General features: G+C 34.7%; 2 protein-coding genes across 2 annotated transcripts in view; both read right to left on the reverse strand.

The window, feature by feature from the left end:
* Nucleotides 1-2,392: 2,392 nt before the first annotated feature.
* vgll1 (vestigial like family member 1) lies at nt 2,393-6,282 on the reverse strand. Its single transcript, XM_082178157.1, has 4 exons — nt 6,077-6,282; nt 4,255-4,448; nt 3,772-4,173; nt 2,393-3,313 (listed from the first exon to the last, which is right to left on the reverse strand). Exons 2-4 carry the CDS (start codon nt 4,439-4,441, stop codon nt 3,273-3,275), a joined length of 630 nt encoding a protein of 209 aa, XP_082034283.1. The 5' UTR covers nt 4,442-4,448; nt 6,077-6,282; the 3' UTR covers nt 2,393-3,272.
* Nucleotides 6,283-7,637: 1,355 nt separating this feature from the next.
* The window catches only part of adgrg4a (adhesion G protein-coupled receptor G4a), a 13,093-nt gene continuing 3,215 nt past the window's right edge, over nt 7,638-17,515 (reverse strand). Inside the window, exons 6-27 of the mRNA XM_082177479.1 lie at nt 16,594-16,642; nt 16,447-16,478; nt 16,174-16,325; nt 15,995-16,096; nt 15,771-15,845; nt 15,308-15,393; nt 15,173-15,237; nt 14,942-15,090; nt 14,678-14,804; nt 13,911-14,017; nt 13,614-13,818; nt 12,858-13,023; nt 11,612-11,761; nt 11,334-11,453; nt 10,658-10,703; nt 10,437-10,540; nt 10,006-10,127; nt 9,666-9,934; nt 9,429-9,528; nt 8,697-8,977; nt 8,385-8,486; nt 7,638-8,061 (exon numbers count right to left, since the gene is read on the reverse strand). Of these exons, the coding sequence (XP_082033605.1) occupies nt 7,898-8,061; nt 8,385-8,486; nt 8,697-8,977; nt 9,429-9,528; nt 9,666-9,934; nt 10,006-10,127; nt 10,437-10,540; nt 10,658-10,703; nt 11,334-11,453; nt 11,612-11,761; nt 12,858-13,023; nt 13,614-13,818; nt 13,911-14,017; nt 14,678-14,804; nt 14,942-15,090; nt 15,173-15,237; nt 15,308-15,393; nt 15,771-15,845; nt 15,995-16,096; nt 16,174-16,325; nt 16,447-16,478; nt 16,594-16,642 (2,773 nt within the window). The 3' untranslated portion in view covers nt 7,638-7,897. The remainder of the gene's footprint in view (nt 8,062-8,384; nt 8,487-8,696; nt 8,978-9,428; nt 9,529-9,665; nt 9,935-10,005; nt 10,128-10,436; nt 10,541-10,657; nt 10,704-11,333; nt 11,454-11,611; nt 11,762-12,857; nt 13,024-13,613; nt 13,819-13,910; nt 14,018-14,677; nt 14,805-14,941; nt 15,091-15,172; nt 15,238-15,307; nt 15,394-15,770; nt 15,846-15,994; nt 16,097-16,173; nt 16,326-16,446; nt 16,479-16,593; nt 16,643-17,515) is intronic.

Consider the following 17,515-nt stretch of genomic DNA (forward strand, 5'->3'; position numbering starts at 1 on the left):
AATCATTTCAGTTGAAAATATTTTATAACTGTAATTGTATATTATCTTAAATCTTCTGTTAAAAAAATATTTGTTTGCAATGTACAACACAATCACCCATGCAAGCAACAAAATGAGCATTGCAACAATATAATAGCCTATTAAAAGCAGGTTACACTACAAATCATTCTACTTACATTATACTAACTATAAGTAACTTTAAAACTACATTCATAACTACAACAACTACATGTCAACTAACATGCATTAATTTGCAACTACATGTCAACTGACTCTCATTCGAGTATTAGTAGACTGTTGGGTTAGGTTTAGTAGAATAAGTTGACGTAGGCCTAATTGCAAATTTACTAGTCAGTAGAATGTCTGTTGGAGGACAATCAAAATAAAGTGCAGACAGTCTACTTATTTGACATGTAGTTCAAAGTAGTTAGTAGAATGTCTAAAGTGGACCACTGAAATAACGTGTTACCTAATGCAGAAGTCTTCTGATGTTTCACTATAATCGATAACCGAGGTGCAAGATGCAGTTGAGTTTTTATGAATGAGCAGCTGCGTCTAAAATCCTTTATACTCTCAGTGTAGGTAGGGGAGAGCGGGGCACAACCTAACGCTTTTTGACTTTCTCAGTTTGTGTAAATCTACTTATGGTTCAGAGTATTTATTTTTTCCCACATTAATTTCCCACATGTCTAGTACAATTATGTGGTTTTGTTTTATTAACATGGCACATTGTAACATAACATATGACAGCTTAAAATGTTATCTGATCTAATAAAAAATATATACAAAACAAACTAAAATATTTTCTAAATAAAATACAATTAAAAAACTTTTTCATATAAAATAATGGCAATTTTTAATAAATAAATATAAACAAATGTTTTAGTTTTGACTACGAACACATGAAAACACAGCTATACAACATAGTTCAAAACAAATAAATAATTAGTCATTTCTGAACATTGACTCTCAGTCTTTATTCACCTTTTTCTCACGTTTTCCCAATAAAATTTATAAAAGTATAGAATATAATAGCATATTTCTAATAGGGGCACATTGTAACGCAGTGTTACAACATGCCCCCGCCTGCACAACTGGGATTTAAACCCTGCTAGTGTCTTCTGCTTGTTAGCGAAGCATTAAACTATCTCAACTGTTAAATAACATCTTGGAGATTAAAATAATATCAGATTTGTCTTATTTTAAATAACCACAAAAAATAGAGATGAAAAATGTACTTAAGTAAGAAATTTACTTTTGCTATGGTTTAATAAATGTCTATGGATATCTTCCAAAAAAATAAATAATTTTGGCGGAATTTTTTTTTTCTATATAGTGTTGATATGGCAACTAGTAAATACACAAAGTTTCGTCATCCAAGCATGTGCGGAAGTATTTAAAACAAGCGTGTTACAACTAGCCCCGCGTTAGGTTGTGCCCCGCGCTCCCCTACGTTTGATGAAGAACTTTAAAAAGTACGTCTAAACTTAAGTGGGCCAATTTATGTGTGTAGTGTGAATAAAATATGGACATACTACATCCACGATGTTGCCACTATGTGACCTATATGGAGTCATTTGCAGTGATTCCCTTTCATTCACGACTCGTCACGTGGCCTCTTGTGGTGATTCAAAAGTGTCCATTGAATTTCACCTACCGTTTTATAAACACATACTTGGAATTCTTACATATTTCACGTATTGCTTGTACTGAAAATATATAGAGAAGTATTCATACGTGAGTCCGCCGTGTGATACGAGAGAACATTTAGTGACCCAGATGATCTGATTACCATGGATGGATGACAGTGACTTTATAAAATATCAGATGGTGCAACTGACAAATAAGAATAGAGTAATATTGTGTAGGCTAATTATAAAGCATAAATCAGTCACTTTAAAGTTTTCTGTCCAGTAGGAGTCCTTTACTCCCATATTGCAATGAAATGTGAAGTGATCAATCAATGATTGTGTGAATTGTGTGAATGTTTCTAGCCAGAGGTGAGTCTGAGCGCAGATCTGAGCTTTCACCTTGGCGTTTGTCCATTTTATTTGGAAAGGGACATGTGTGCCACCGGATGGATTACTGCTAAATATAGTACAAGGACATCAATCCTCAAGCAGGGGTGTGGAGTTGGCTGGTCCTCCATCTGCGTCTATGAGTTGGATTCATGGCGGGGGAGATGAGTTTGATAGCTACATCATACCGACTTCGTATCATGCTGCTATAAGTAATGTATTTTTCCAGTGAGATGCAGTGCAATGTTGTTCTCATCCACTAGGGTGCAGTGTCGGTGTTTCCAGTAATCTATGCCTGTCATTTCAATGTCATAAAAACCAAGTCTGTCTGATGTAATTTACAAATAAAATGTATTTCAGTATCACTGACGAAATGTTGTAATGTGCCATTTATTTTATTTAAAGCCAATAAAATTCAAAACCAAAGTGGTTTCAACTGGTGGTTTGTGACATAAAAATCTCATTCTGGCAGCATCACAGATAGCATAAAAACAATGATAGATGCTAATAATAAAATGTGAATAAATGTATAATTGTGCATGTTTTAGGATAGCAAAATAAATAGACTTTTACATTTTTTGAAAGGGAGAAAACTCTTATTTTTGTTGGTGACACCAAAGGCAGTGCATCCAATCAAACTACAGTATTATCTGCAATTTAAACAGACAAATTAGACAAATGCCAGCATAGACAAGTTGTGTAACATGCTCTCATCCTTGAAAACCAATAATGAAATGGGAATAAATATATTTTGTACAAATTGAAACATCTGCATTTTACTAAATTACTTTATACTCAAGCCAATAAAACCTCTTTATAGCTAGTCGTTGTGCATTTATACATTTGTGTATGTGATCAATGCATCATGATTGTAATCATTTTTCAAATCAAAGTTATGTATACCCAGTGCAGCCTATCAGACAAATTAAATGCAACAAAAACAACACATATTTGCTATGAAATCGATACAATTTTAAACGTTTGCAACAAATGAACTCTTGACACTCTACAAATGCCAGTTAAAAAAAAATCTGTAAAAACAGATACTCATTTTGTGTGTTTCCATATAGCCTGAGGCCAATCTCTTGTACAATCTTCTGTGCTGTGGTACACGAAGAGCTTGTTTCTGAACAGGTTGGATGTGCAGAAACCTCCAGGTGAAGCATTGCAAGGTCCATTAGTCACATGTTCAGTTAAATGAAAGAGCGATGAAAGACTTCTTTGTTCTTGCTTTTAAATCTCAAATCTTTTGAGTTAATACCAATAAAGATCTTTTTTCTCAATCACCTGAACACCTAAAAGGCAATCACAAGTGACTTAATTAAAATACTGAGGAATGAAAATGTATATTAGAATGACTAAAATGTAAACTTTTAATGTAATGACCTTTAAATATCTATGTAGCCTATACACTACCGTTGAATTTCTTGAGGTAAGTGTGTTTTTGTTGTTGTTTTGAAAGAAATTAATACATTTATTCAGTAAGGAAGCATTAAATTGATCAAAAATGACAGTAAAGACACTGAAGTAACGGCTGCTGAAAATTCATTTTAAAATACATTAAGATAGAATAGTTCTTTTTAAATTGTTAAAACATATAGGACAATATTGTTGTTTTAACTGTCTTTTGATCAAATAAATGCAGCTTTGGTAAGTGTAAAATACTTTTTTCAAAAACATAAAAAAATCCTTTGAACGGTACTGGTTACGTGGGTGTGATTAAAACAGGATGGTAGAAAATAAGGGCATTTACCAGAGTTTAGATTGATATCACAAGCCATCTGGTCACCAAATCCAGAATACTTTGTCCATCCAGACATGAGTTCTTGTTTGGAGGAGGGTCCCATCACTGTGCTCATGTCAGGGCGATCGTTGTGGAGCAAGTTTAACAGAGAATTAGAGTACCGTTGTTCGGCTACCATCAAACCATCAGAGGATACAGCCGAGGGGTACATCATGGGGGGCAGAGCGAGACTCATACCCTGCCTAGAATCCCCGGACCACAGAACAGCGTTGTTTGCAGGGAGATTTGGTGACATATGATGGTTTGATTGAGACTCGCTGCTTGTTCCTAGCCGGAGATGTTCTGGAGGAAACATGGGCTGAAACCTGCTTTGTGACTGTGCTTCCCATTGACTTGAACCATCAAGTTCATCTAAAAAAAGAATTCAATGTTTAAACTCATTCAACAAGTCAAATATTTCACGTAAAAGGAATTTTGAGAGGACTTGTTTACTTGTTTGAGCAGATCTGCGGTTTCTTTTAATTTTGGAGTGCTCTCCCTTTGGTTTAGTTGCTTTACTTAGAGCACGGGAGAAATGTTCATCCACCATGCTGTTGATGTCTCCTTGGAAGTAGGTGAGAAGGACACTACCGGACTCCTCCTTAACCTTAGCCACTGGGCTTCCTAGATCCTTCTCCATCACTGATCTGCAGAAATGGTGTGCAATGCATAATTTATCAATCTATCCTGCAGCGCTGAAAGATTACATTGCTCATGGTGTCATGTTTTCTCATTCTAATGTGAAATTTCAATAAAATCCCATCACTTTATGATGTTCTTTGGGATATATAAGGATGGGATATTTCAAAGCCCAACTGTATCTAAATGTTCATACATTTGCAAATTGTATTTTAGCTGAATTGATCAATTATTCAAGTGTTTATGTGTTTTAAGGTGCCAATAAGATACATTATGTAGGTCTACAATGTATGAGATAGAATAAATATTTATTTTATTATTTTTTGACGGCTTATCTTCATGAGTACTGTTCTGCTAAACAACTAAATCTGACCATTACAGCAGTTTCCACAGAAATGCTTATTTTAAAAAAGCATCAGAGCCACAAATTCAATGTTTTTGTTATGAGAACTAAAAAGTTAAAGTAGGTTGTATTGAGCACATCACTTCGTCAATATATATAACTATATGTCAGATATTTTATATGTTGTTTATTAAATGATGATATTTAAAATGCATAGAATCAAATAAATGTTTTTAAAAACTGTTTTAAAAAATCTAATTCTGGTAAAAGGGCTTCAACCCTCATTTAAAAATGTAAAATAAAACAGCTCTAATATATATATATATATATATATATATATATACTGTATGTATATATATATATATATATATATATATATATATATGCATAAACAAACATAACATTTTAGTTTTTTTAAAAAGAAGAGCTCACCAAGGCTACATTTATTTAATCAAAAACACAGTAAAAACAGTAATATAGCAAAATATTATTACAAATTAAAATAACTGTTTTCTATTTGAATACATTTTCAAAAGTAGTTTACTTCTGTGATGCAAAGTTGAATTTTCAGCATCATTACAATCTTCAGTGTCACATAATCCTAATTATTTTATTATTGAATTCACATAATTATATATATTATTTTTAAATATATTATATTATTATACATATATTCCACAATATTACTGTTTTTACTGACTTTTTTATTTAATAAATGCCTTGGTGAGCATAAAAGACTTCTTTCAAAAACATGAATAAATTGGGTAACACTTTACAATAAGGTTCATTAGTTAACATTAGTTAACTACCTTAGTTAACATGAACTAAGAATGAACAATACTTCCACAGCATTAATTAATCTTAGTTAATTTCAACATTTACTAATAGGCCTACATTATAAAAATCAAAGGTTGTATTTGTTAACATTAGTTAATGCACCATCAACTAACATGAACAAACAATGAACAGCTGGATTTTTAACATTAACAAAGATTAATAAATACTTTAACAAATGTATTGTTAGTTAATACTAATGAACCTTATTGTAAATTGTTACCATAAATTGTAATGTTTCCAAACTTTTGACAGGTAGCCTATAGCCGTAACTTTACAATAAGCCTTCATATCCTGCTCTCTTATTATGCCACTACGTTCAATCACGGACAGCCCTTGAAAATCTCCAGATTTACAGTATTAAGAAAGTTTTGTAAATTAACGTAACGCTTATGTTACAGTTTTTGTAAAAAAATGAAATACTGTCATGGAAATAGCCACCATAGAGCTTTTACTCACCGTGCAAAAGTCGTGAAATATCGAGTTAATCAGACGCTGCAACACGAACAATTACATTGCTAAAGTAAAGGTGATATCCGTCGATGCACGAGATTTAAACTGGCTGCAGTTGAATCAGTTAAATCGTTTCACTATGAGGAAAAGCTCGACTAAGAGAAACTAGGCTACTTCAGTTTTTGCACTTAAATGTGGGGCGTCAATCTGCGAACTTTAACCAGTATGAGTAGAATGTGACTGAACAAGTCAGACCATTTAACTGTCACCTCCGGAAAAATTACACTGACAGACAGAAATTATGTTTTTTTTTTAAGAACATGTTGTTTTACTTGGACATTGTGGATCAGTTAATATTTTTCAAATAATCGTTTTATTGGTTACACTTTATTTGACAGTATGTGTACTTACAGTGTGTAAACATGCCACATAGGTGGGGTAGGCCTACATTGAAACATATGTGGGGTAGGCTTCATTGTAACATGAACATATGACAGATTAAAATGTTATCTGATCCAATCAAAAACATATACAAAATAAACTAAAATATTTTCTCAATAAAATACAATTATGACCTTTTTCATAAATAATGGAATTTTTTTAATAATTAAAAAGAAACTAATCTTTTAGTTTGACAACAAACACACCACAAAACACAGCTATACAGCATAGTTCAAACCATAATAACAATTAATAATTTCTCAGTCTTTATTCACCTTTATTCTCATGGTTTCTCAATAGAATTCATAAAATTATAGAATAGAATCGCGTAGTTCTAATCGTCGGGGTACATTGTAATGCAGTGTTATAACGTTCCTTATCTGCACAACTGGGATTTAAACCCAGCTAATGTCTTCTTCTAGTAAGTGAACCGTTAAAGAATTATCTCAACTGTTAAATAACAGATTGGGGATTAAAATAATATCAGATTTGTCTAATTTTAAATAAACAAAAAATAGAGATGAAAAATTAACATAAGTAGGACATTTACTTTTGCTATGTCTGTGATATCTTCCAAAGGTTTCTGAATTTTGGTGCATTTTTTCTTCTTCTCTATATAGTATTGATATGGCAACTAATAAATACACCAATTTTCATCATGCTAGCATGTTTGGAAGTATTTAAAACAAGTGTGCTACAACTAGCCCCTCGTTAGGTTGTGCCCGGCTCTCCCCTACTTACAAGAAAGTGTAACATAAGGTAGCCTAACTACATGGGTTATAACCTTATAAGGTTAGGTTTAGGTCTAGGTTCAGGGTCAGTACCTAGTTATTATAACCCAGTAACTGAAATTGCTATGCGTAGGCTATACGAAACAGGACTAAAGTGCCACCATTTTATTTCTCATTTCATTATTAATGTCACAATTTATCTTAACAAATATTGTGAATGCAACATAGTTTAGACATATAGTTATGTTTACCAAAACCCAGTTAGTATTGTGAACAAACATTTAAAATTATTTCTTACTAAGACGTTTTAGAGTTGGCAGAAAAAAAACTGCTAGTATTTTTCTTTTTTTAAGTAAAATTTCTAGTAATTCAAAAAAAAAAAAAAGTGCTTTCACAATACAGATAATGTATAGATATTATTCCCTGGAATAACACCACTCATAACAGTTTAAACACATGGCCTCATTAATTCATCTCTCTGGAAGAAATAAAAAAATTATTGAAACAAACAATTTAATTCTATCAATGAAATGATTACAGTTAACTGAAGTTAAAAAATATTTTTTTCATGAATTTCTGCTGGAAATTTCCAAAGTCGTCATTCAACATAAAAAAAGAGAGAAATGGAATACACAGAATTCCTCTTCCCTTTTTTTTATTGTTTTCTGTCCCGTGTCAGGAAGACACCATCATGACTGGCCCCCGAGTTTGAGGTATCAGAGATCTTCCTTTCACTGGTAGTCTCAGACTTCATGGATGGTGAGGAGACGTGTTGACCACCTTTCGCTTTGGCCTCCGGTATTACAGAACGACTCCAGTCTGGTTAAAATTCAAATAATATTATTCTTTTTCGTTTCTCCAAGGAATTTGAATTGATAATGGTTGTGTTTGTAAATGGTGTAGATGGGACTCGGTTACCTTTTTAAGTAAATTTTAATCTAGAACACTCCTTTTTCTAGAACACTACTTGATTATACTGTCTAGAACACTACTTTATTATATTTGGATGTTTGATATAGTTTTGTACACTACAGAATAATTATACAATATTATTATGATTTAGAATAGCCTACTTTCTCTTCGGTATAGTATAGCTTGACTATGTTAAGTATGAGTTTAACTATTGTTTATGTGAGCCAAACCTGAGTATTCAGTGTGTCTGAATCTTCCACAGCAGAGATGTATCCTCCACTGCTTCCTTACGTTGTCTTTCATCAGACAATAAAACAGGAAGATAAAGAAACCTGAAATACAGCAAAAAAACAAATCACTTTTCCTTTGAATTTGAAGATTACAATCCAAAAACAACATATCATCTTTTGTTAATCTCTACAATAATGCATTCTTGCTTATCTGCCCAATGGTACTACTGCATCTGTGCACAGTGTCAGACATACTTTGAATGCATCAGCTTTAACTTTCTCTCCATAGGCATAAGAAGCCCTTGCTGTTACCTTGAAGACTGTTAAGGAGGGAGAACAGGTACAGCAGGGGTGTTTTGGCTGGGCCCCAAGCGACGAAGGCTAGCATCCAGGTAAGTCCCAGCAGGAAGGTGAGGCTGGCCACCACTCGCAGGTCATGCAGGAACCCTTTTCTGTTGCTGGCAGGCTTATTGACCCGCATCTTACGGATCTGTACCAGCACCACGGCAAACACGCAGACATTACAGACCATGATCAGGGTCACAAACGACACCACCGTCACATAAAAGGTCACATCCTTCTTTACCCAGCAGCTGAAAAGGATGAAGAGAGATAGTATGACCATAAAGTCCTCTTTGCACCAAGAACAAAAATAAACATAACCAATGACAACTACTGTGCACACCAACGGATGATAACGTTATATTTAATAAGAGCACCATTCAGTTATGTTCTGTGAATATAATCACGTGCTTTAGGAAGGCTGTCACACTGGCTTTCAATATTGTTACCGTTCGTTCATTAGCTGGACAAGCATCACAGTGAATGTGATTCCAACAACACTGTTCCTCCAACACAGTCTCATGACAATTCCTAACTATTTTAGGACTTAGCAATTTGGCGAATTTGTACAATCTTATTCATTCGTTTTTGTACGATCAGAAATGTTTAGATTTTTTTGAAAGCCAATTTCTTGTGAGATCAGGTTGCTTTATGGTTATTGTTCTTGGCACCAATATAAATGATTGGTTGTTTGGCACCTACAATGCAGTGGAGTCTTCTTGGAAAAGTGCTCTAGAGAGGTCAGCGCCATAAGAATTTATATCAATGGCAAGCACTAAACTTACAACCAGCAAAGGTAAACCTGAGAAAAAAAAAAAAAGAAAAAGAAAAAAAACGGTTTAAAAATAAAAAAGCAGAAACAGTGTTTTTTATTTGTTATATTCAATTGCTATATACTTCATAGTATAAGAGGAAAACATTCAAAACTGTCTGTCTTACCCCATCCAAGAGCACAGAATTTGAGCATGTAAGATGGCACATATGAATTAAAAACCTTGACCAAGGCCAGATACATGTTGATTGCACCCAGTCCCATCCAAGAAAAGGTGGCCAGGAAGAAGTAATGTAGAAGGGCAGCTACAGTAATGCAGAGGGCATTGCTGTTAAAAGAGGCAAACCAGGAGTTCACCAGGAACAACATGTTCAACCCTAGCAAGGCCATGGAGAGGTTAATAAGGATCTTTGAAGGGTAGTCTCGCCTCAGTTTCCTGTGGTAAGAAAACACATGTAAGACATAGGATGCTGAACACATAATGCGCAAAAGAGTCTATGAACTCACTCAAAGGTCAAATAGGTCAACAGTGTGACTCCAAGAAAGATGGAGGATATGCCACTGCCCAGGTATGAGATGACAGTCAGAATCCTTTCATCTTTCGGGTTTATTGGAGTTTTAGAGATATCCTGGAAGATAAAATGGTTACAATAATCAAAATCTTTGCATGAATTATGCAAATGTTGTGCACATCTCCATCGTTTGTCATTCATAAATGAACACTGACCTTTAGTTTCAAAATGTTTTCATAAAAGCTATACTGTTAATTATTAAATTGCATTTGCAACATAAATTGACCGTTTTAATTCACTGATCTTGTGCTGTTGCAAAGGCAAATTTATTTTCGCATAACCAAAAATATAATGTAAAACTTGATGTACTTTATAAAAATACTTTAATTGGCTGTCTATGCATTGGGCACACAAAACTGAACTCACAAGAAGAACTCCAAAATGTGTGAGGTGATCACAGGAACAGGACGTATGAGTGGCATTAGACTTCACTGTCTCACATCCTGTATCGTTCCATCCACCTTTCTTATCTATGAGACATTCAAACAACCATTGAACTGTCATGGGGACATCGACCAAAATGAAGAGTTCTCTTACTATAGATAGTCCTAAATGCTGAATGTAAAAATGTGCATCACAAAGCTCACTGTTTTTGTTGAAGTCCCAGTAGACACACCTGACACTGTCCCAGTCCTAGAGGAAAAAAAAGACAGAGTGGTGAAATATTACTTTAAAGGGATACTCCACTTTAAAATGAAAATTCTGTCATCATTTACTCACCCTCATGTTGTTTCAAACCTGTATGAATTTCTATCTTCTGCTGAACAGAAAGGAAGATATTTAGAAGAATGTCAGTAACCAGACAGTTTTTGGTACCATTGACTTCCATAGTATATTTTTTTCCTACTATGGAAGTCAATGGTACCAAAAACTGTCTGGTTACTGACATTCTTCTAAATATCTTCCTTTCTGTTCAGCAGAAGATAGAAATTCATACAGGTTTGAAACAACACGAGGGTGAGTATATGATGACAGAATTTTCATTTTAAAGTGGAGTATCCCTTTAATGATCAGACTATAAATCTGTGATAATGTCAGGGGTTATCATAGTGGATTAATTACAGCTGCCTTGGAAGCTATATTTATCAAGATATTTGTTGACAAAAGATATCATGCATTTAGTGGTACTGGTAGGATATTATTTTAACTGTTTACTAAAGTGTGTTCAAACAGTTGCAAAATTGGGCAATAATGATGTTGAATGACTGTTGATTTGTGGTTTGTTTTGGTGGTGGCTGGTTGGTTGGTTACATCCACACAGACCTCTTTAGTTTGGAGATGGCGGAGAGTGACCATCACTGGGATCTCAAGGTCGCTCACTGTGGCATTGGTTACACTGGCAGACACCACATAAGAGTTCAGCGTCATGTTGATTGCAGGGTCCTAGATGAAAAAATTTGCCATCAGAAGTACTCGTACCATATAAACAAATAATAAATATAGAATACGATTCTAGTTATGCTGTTATTTACATTAAACTGACTTCAAGTGGTTTATTCTTCCTCTGAAAGTGAGGAAAATACATAAAGAGTGTATGTTACCTCAAAGAAATCTTCTTTGGCGTAAAACTGGAACTGAACACGAGGCCTGGCTTCATTGTTTGGGAAAAAGCTTTCAATTGCCGGAGGTAAGGAAATGAAAGCTACTGTTCCTGAGTTTGGATGCTCTGTAAAGTTCTCATCATAAAATATCTACAAAAAGGATGGGAAGAAAACATTACTGTAAACACAATAAGCCATTCAAGGTCACACTTTTTATAAATATTGATGGCTGAAAATACCTGCCTTCTTTCTACAGTTATATTGTTATGCCAGTTCTGTAGGTGGCATCTGTCATGATTCCTGTCCTGTGTTACCCTGTCTTAGGGACTTTTAAGTTGCAGTGTTCTCTTTCTCATTGTTTCTGTGTTCATTCCTGTGTCATGTGGCCGTGTTTGTAGTTTTGTAGTTTTCCCTGTTGATTTGTCTTCCCCAGGTGTGTCTTGTTAACTTGTTTAGCTTGTTTGCTCCTTTGTATTTAAACCTCTGTGTTTCCTATGTTCTTTGTCAGGTCTTGTCCTACATAGATGTATGTTTGGTGATGCTCATTCTGTTATCTGTTCTCTGGTCTCTGTGGTTTTATGTTAATTTTGTTATTAAACGATTTTTGCATTTGGATCCAGCCCTCCCTTTGTTTTTTGAGTTCACCCTGCGTTACAGCAACAAGTGACTCTTTATGAATGAGTCATTGAATTATTCACCGATTAGTTGAAAATGAAAATGGTTTGTTTAGTAATAGGGATATGCGTGGTTGATTCTGTGAGTCAACTTTGGTAAAAAATAAAAAAAACTTTGCTATGCTTTGATTATGTATAGTCAGAGTTTGGTCACAATGACAGTTTTTTGAGAAATGTATCTATTAATGGCTTATTTGGGATACGAAAGTATTTTAACACATTAAAAAAAAAATGTATGTATTTTTTTATTTTAATCCCAATGTAATTCAGCTTTAATACAACAATGGTGGCTGAATACATTTACATCTCACTAGATGTAAAAAGTCATTCAGTGGTCAGGCTTAATATCACACCTGACATGTAAATGGTGCTAAAATAACCACTTGAATCACACGATCCATTAACGCACACAAGGACACAGAAACCTTGTGGTCACAATAGTGTGAAAACACGTTTGCAAAGGTACTGTGATATTTTAATATCACACTTCTATTTTCGCTAAGAGACTAAAGTTTCCATAATGATCTTGGTCTCATGCAGTGTTAGATATACAATCTCTCTTTGTCTCTCACCTCAGGGGTGCTATCATTCTGTAAGGAGGACACCTCAAATGTGAGGCCATGGAACTGAGAGGTGTCCGGGTTGATCAGCTGCAGTGCTAATGAAGGTGCTGTCATGTTATGAGCATCTCCCGCGAACACCGTCCTGTCTCCCATAAGGTCTGTAATATACAGAACTCTACCACACACAAAGACAGAAAGCCACAATGGAGTGAATACAGCAGGAAAATAAGATACTGGGACATATATATATATATAATATACACATACATACATATACATATACACCCCAATAACAATTGGGGTATAAAAACGTTTCACTGGAGAAATGTTTTTTCTGGTTTGTCTGGAGAAATAAATATTCTGTCATCATTTACCCATCCTCATGTTTCAAACCCAAATGAGTTCTTTCTGTGGAACCCAAAATGTGAAGTTTAGCAAAATGTTCATTCTTCTATACAATGAAAATGGATGGTGACCATGGGCTGTCTGCTCCAAACAGACAAAAAGGCATTATCGATTCAAAATACTCCATACAACTCTTTCATTAAATATTCTGGTGTCTTCTAAAACATATTATAGCAACTTGGGCATTATATTTAAATTTTAAAATTTTGTATCAAAAAAATGAAATTGTAGGCCTATACAGGTTTGGAAACACATGAGAGTGTGTAAATAATGGCAGAAAAATTCAATTTTGAGCTAATTCAGTCAAAACCAACTGTATCATAATATAAGCATGCACAAAATACCTGCTTGAATACTTACTTGTTAGTGACTTGGGTGGGATTAGTTGTGATATAACAGATATCTGAAACAATGTTAGCAATGCTGCTGGACAGGTCTGTGGTCAAAATTCCAACCTCAGTGACCTTAGACAGCTTTTCAAGCACAATGTCCATCTGAGCATCATTCAGGTCGGTTTGTTCCCTTAACAGATCCTCAATCATGTTCACAATGTCTGCTGAGTTGTCTGGGGACAGATGCCATTAAAGGTCGATTTAAGTGTGCTTTTGCTTTCTCTGGCAAATAAAACCCAAATAAAAACCCATTCTGATAACTTACCAACTGTAACTGTGATATTTTCCAAATCATCCAAATCTACCGTCCTTATACACTTGCTCATGTCTGGGGGATCCCAAACTGCTCTGTCAGTTTTCCCGTTTAATTTACTGAATAAAATGGGAAGAGATGTCATTCTAATTCAGCCGTTTAATAATGCATTCTCCTGACTTTACTATGCAAATGAGGGAACTATTATGCACAGCAAGGTTTTAGACCTGAAACGATTGAGTACAGCTTTTTCTTGTACTCTTATAAACAGAAGTCAGAGACTTTTTCTAAAGCTCTGTAAAAAGATAAATTGTATGTAATTGTGACTGGAGTTATTGCTATCCTGGTCAGTTTAAGAGTTAATATTTGCATTGTCAGGAGTGAAGCTAATTATTAAATTAAAGGATATTGCTTTCCACAAGAAAAAGATAAGATATATTAATCAGTAAAGCCACACAGGATTGTGTGTATAGGTTGTGTGCTAAATGACGCAAATATAAACACATGGCAAATTACTGTTATCTGAGTGTTTTTTCAGGGCCATTGAACTGTTTCTAGAAATAAAGCATTTCACTTTAAAGTATACGCAATGGAGATTTGATCATGGAAATTATATAACTTCCCTGAAACGAACTGGGGATCTGATTTTTTAAATACATCAAAAGTTTAAATGATTGATGCTGATATATTAAGACAAGAAAAAATGCATTTCTGAAATAACTAAATCAACCTGTGTTGTTTACATCAGTATCAACCGCCGCAAAATGTGTAGTACTTACCAAAACCTTGTAGCACTTTCATTCCCTCGCTCACACCCCATGTCATATTGGCTTTGAGCAGTCATGCTGGGCCACATATATATACCATACACTGTGCGCATGATCTCGTCTGGACAGAGACCAGGATCTGTAACAATAAACAGCTTGCACTGAGAAACAGCACATATATTTTAACTCCATTAGACATTTACAACAGTGATATGTATTATTGTTTTTCTTGTAATCAAAATTTGTTGCTTGGTCACCAAAAGGCCAAAATCAGACCTATATGATTGACTTTGACTTCTCCAGTTGGGACACTGATACCGATGCTAGCATTGGTGTATCCTTTTGTTAAGAGTTCAAAAATCAGCCTCTGTGTCGCCGTGACATTGACAGATATCGATGTCTGAACCTGAAAAGTAGTGATGTACCTGACAAAGATTTCATTTGATTAATGATACACTATTTCATCTGCATTTGAATGTTCCATGTGTTTAGTGTTGGGACACTTACTTAGGGGCTCCTTTTAGCACAAGATTCAAAACTTCCATTTTGCATTTTCCCAGTGTTTCCTGAAGCTGAAGAGAAGTACATCAAATACAAAAGTCTGCTCTAAATTGACTTTTTATAATATGCGTCTTTACTTACCCATTGCTGTATAGTGTGTTTAGGGTTTGTGATACTGCCACTTATTGTTAGGTTGAGATAGACTCTATAAAAAATGTCTCCAAAATCTGGTGAAACATTAGTGAATCAATTCAATGATTACATAGAACAACATATACTGCAAAACATTTGTAACAGTGCAATCACATTTAATACTTAAATGATAAATTATTGATATTGATATATTGATATATATATCCTTTGAAATAAACATAAAAGAATGATAATTAATTAAATATATTTGCACCATTTTGTCAATGTTGTTGTCCAGAACAAAGAATGAAAAGTATAAGACACATGCAAATTTGCTCAGAAACCATCTTATCCAGAAAGCCAATAAAGACCACTATGTTAAACATATTTGAATAGAGGTTCTGTGAGAGTAATATCCACAACATACAAACCATACAAACAATAGGCTATGTTCTGTTATTGTTTAACTCACCTCTGTACGAAGTTAATCTTAGAGTGGTTGAGCAGATATTGTCCATGGCCAGTGTTTGTAATGATGTGCTAGTTACTGAACAATATGAACAGAATATTTTACATGTGAGTTCTTGAAAGGGAATGTGATCCTTTTGTGCCTTTTGATAAAGTTAAGGTGCATTGTGCGTCTGTTGATAAAAGCATTTACTTCAGTTGAGTTATGAAGCTCTGGATGGCACGAACCTGATGTTGTAATATTTGTACTGCCGGGACTCTTTGTGGTTTGAGATAAGACTGGTGCAGCAGTGGTCACAGCAGGATTCAAAGTCATATTTGGTAAGACAGCTGTAAAATTTGACACAGAGTTTTGATCGACTGAATTTGATCGATCCCCTCCCCACCCATCACATATAACTACATACCTACTGAGAGGATGTTTATAGAATCTGGATTTGTTATCAGGGAGACGTTTTCGCTGTAGTTATAGGTGGTTATTAATAACGTCTGTATCTTAGACACTGTTTCACTCACATCAGCTCCAGGTATCACTCTCACAAACACCACACAATCAAACCTAAGACCACAATAGAGTCATGAGATGATTTGGCTCATACACAAAGCATAAACTTCCTATTTGACTGAATTTTTGTGACACACGTATTAAGCTATTGCAGGTATATGCAGATTTTTTTTACCATTGTGTCTTGATTTGTAGCTTTCCACTACCCTGCAAAAAAGCATAACGTATTGTAACATAACACATTTGAGCAAAACATAACGTTATAACATTAGGATATAAATTATATATGTCCACTTAATAATCAGTTATAAAAATATTGTACCTGAATTTTCCCCTTATTTTGTCCAGTTAAACCAGCTCCTGATTGAGCGCTAAATTGGAGCAGAGATAAGAAAAATATAGCACCTTTCTTAGACATAAACTGTGCAGTTAAATGAATTTTTTTTTAATAAAAATAAATTTGCCACTTGAAATAAAAATGACATGGACACCCTATAATATCATATGCTTACTTTAACAAATCTTTAACTTACTTTAATCTTACTTTAACAAGTCTTGCAAGTAGAACAAATGTTTTATAATTAGTGAGTTAGTTCAGAGGTCTTCAACCCTTCTCCTGCAGAGTTTAGCTGCAACCCAAATCAAACACATCTGAACCAGCTAATCAAGCTCTTCTCTGGAAAATCACAAGCTGAAGCAGGTTGGATATAAACTTTGCAGGGCAGTGGGTCTCTAGAGGCCTGTTGCACAAAGCTGGTTTCGTTTTTTAGCCAGGTAAGTTCGCGTTTAGTGTGAGCAAACTGAGTTGAGTTTTCGGGATCAAGAATGTGGATTGTTTTTGAATGGGTTTTATACACGGCTAACCTATTCTGGAGCAGGTTTTATTCTGGGTTTGAGATCCCAGACCAAAACTGGACCAATCAGCTGTGGAAAAGTGACATATCTGATGCAATAAAGCCATATATCAAACTTTCGCTGCAGCAGCGGTGTTTCTTTATTGGGGCCTTGTAAATACATATTCATGATATCTTGCGCCGTCTAATAATAATAATAATTTGTTACATTTATATAGTGCTTTTCTGGGGACTTAAAGTGCTTTACATAGAAGGGGGAATCTCCTCAACCACCACCAATGTGTAGCATCCACCTGAATGATGCGACGGCAGCCATTTTGCGCCAGAACGCCCACCACACACAAGCTTACTGGTGGAGAGGAGACAGTGATGAAGCCAATCAGTATGGGG

The sequence above is a fragment of the Leuciscus leuciscus genome (assembly GCF_965113295.1).
Source record: "Leuciscus leuciscus genome assembly, chromosome: 8".
In the NCBI taxonomy this organism is placed as follows: domain Eukaryota; kingdom Metazoa; phylum Chordata; class Actinopteri; order Cypriniformes; family Leuciscidae; genus Leuciscus; species Leuciscus leuciscus.

Bases quoted from the DNA above. Each gene is read 5' to 3' on its own strand.
- vgll1 (XM_082178157.1), bottom strand. From the start codon at position 4,441: ATGGAGAAGGATCTAGGAAGCCCAGTGGCTAAGGTTAAGGAGGAGTCC. The intron at 4,174-4,254 runs GTAAACAAGTCC...TTCTTTTTTTAG, and splicing joins CCGCAGATCTGCTCAAACAA to ATGAACTTGATGGTTCAAGT. The intron at 3,314-3,771 runs GTAAATGCCCTT...ATTGCCTTTTAG, and splicing joins TGATATCAATCTAAACTCTG to GTGTTCAGGTGATTGAGAAA.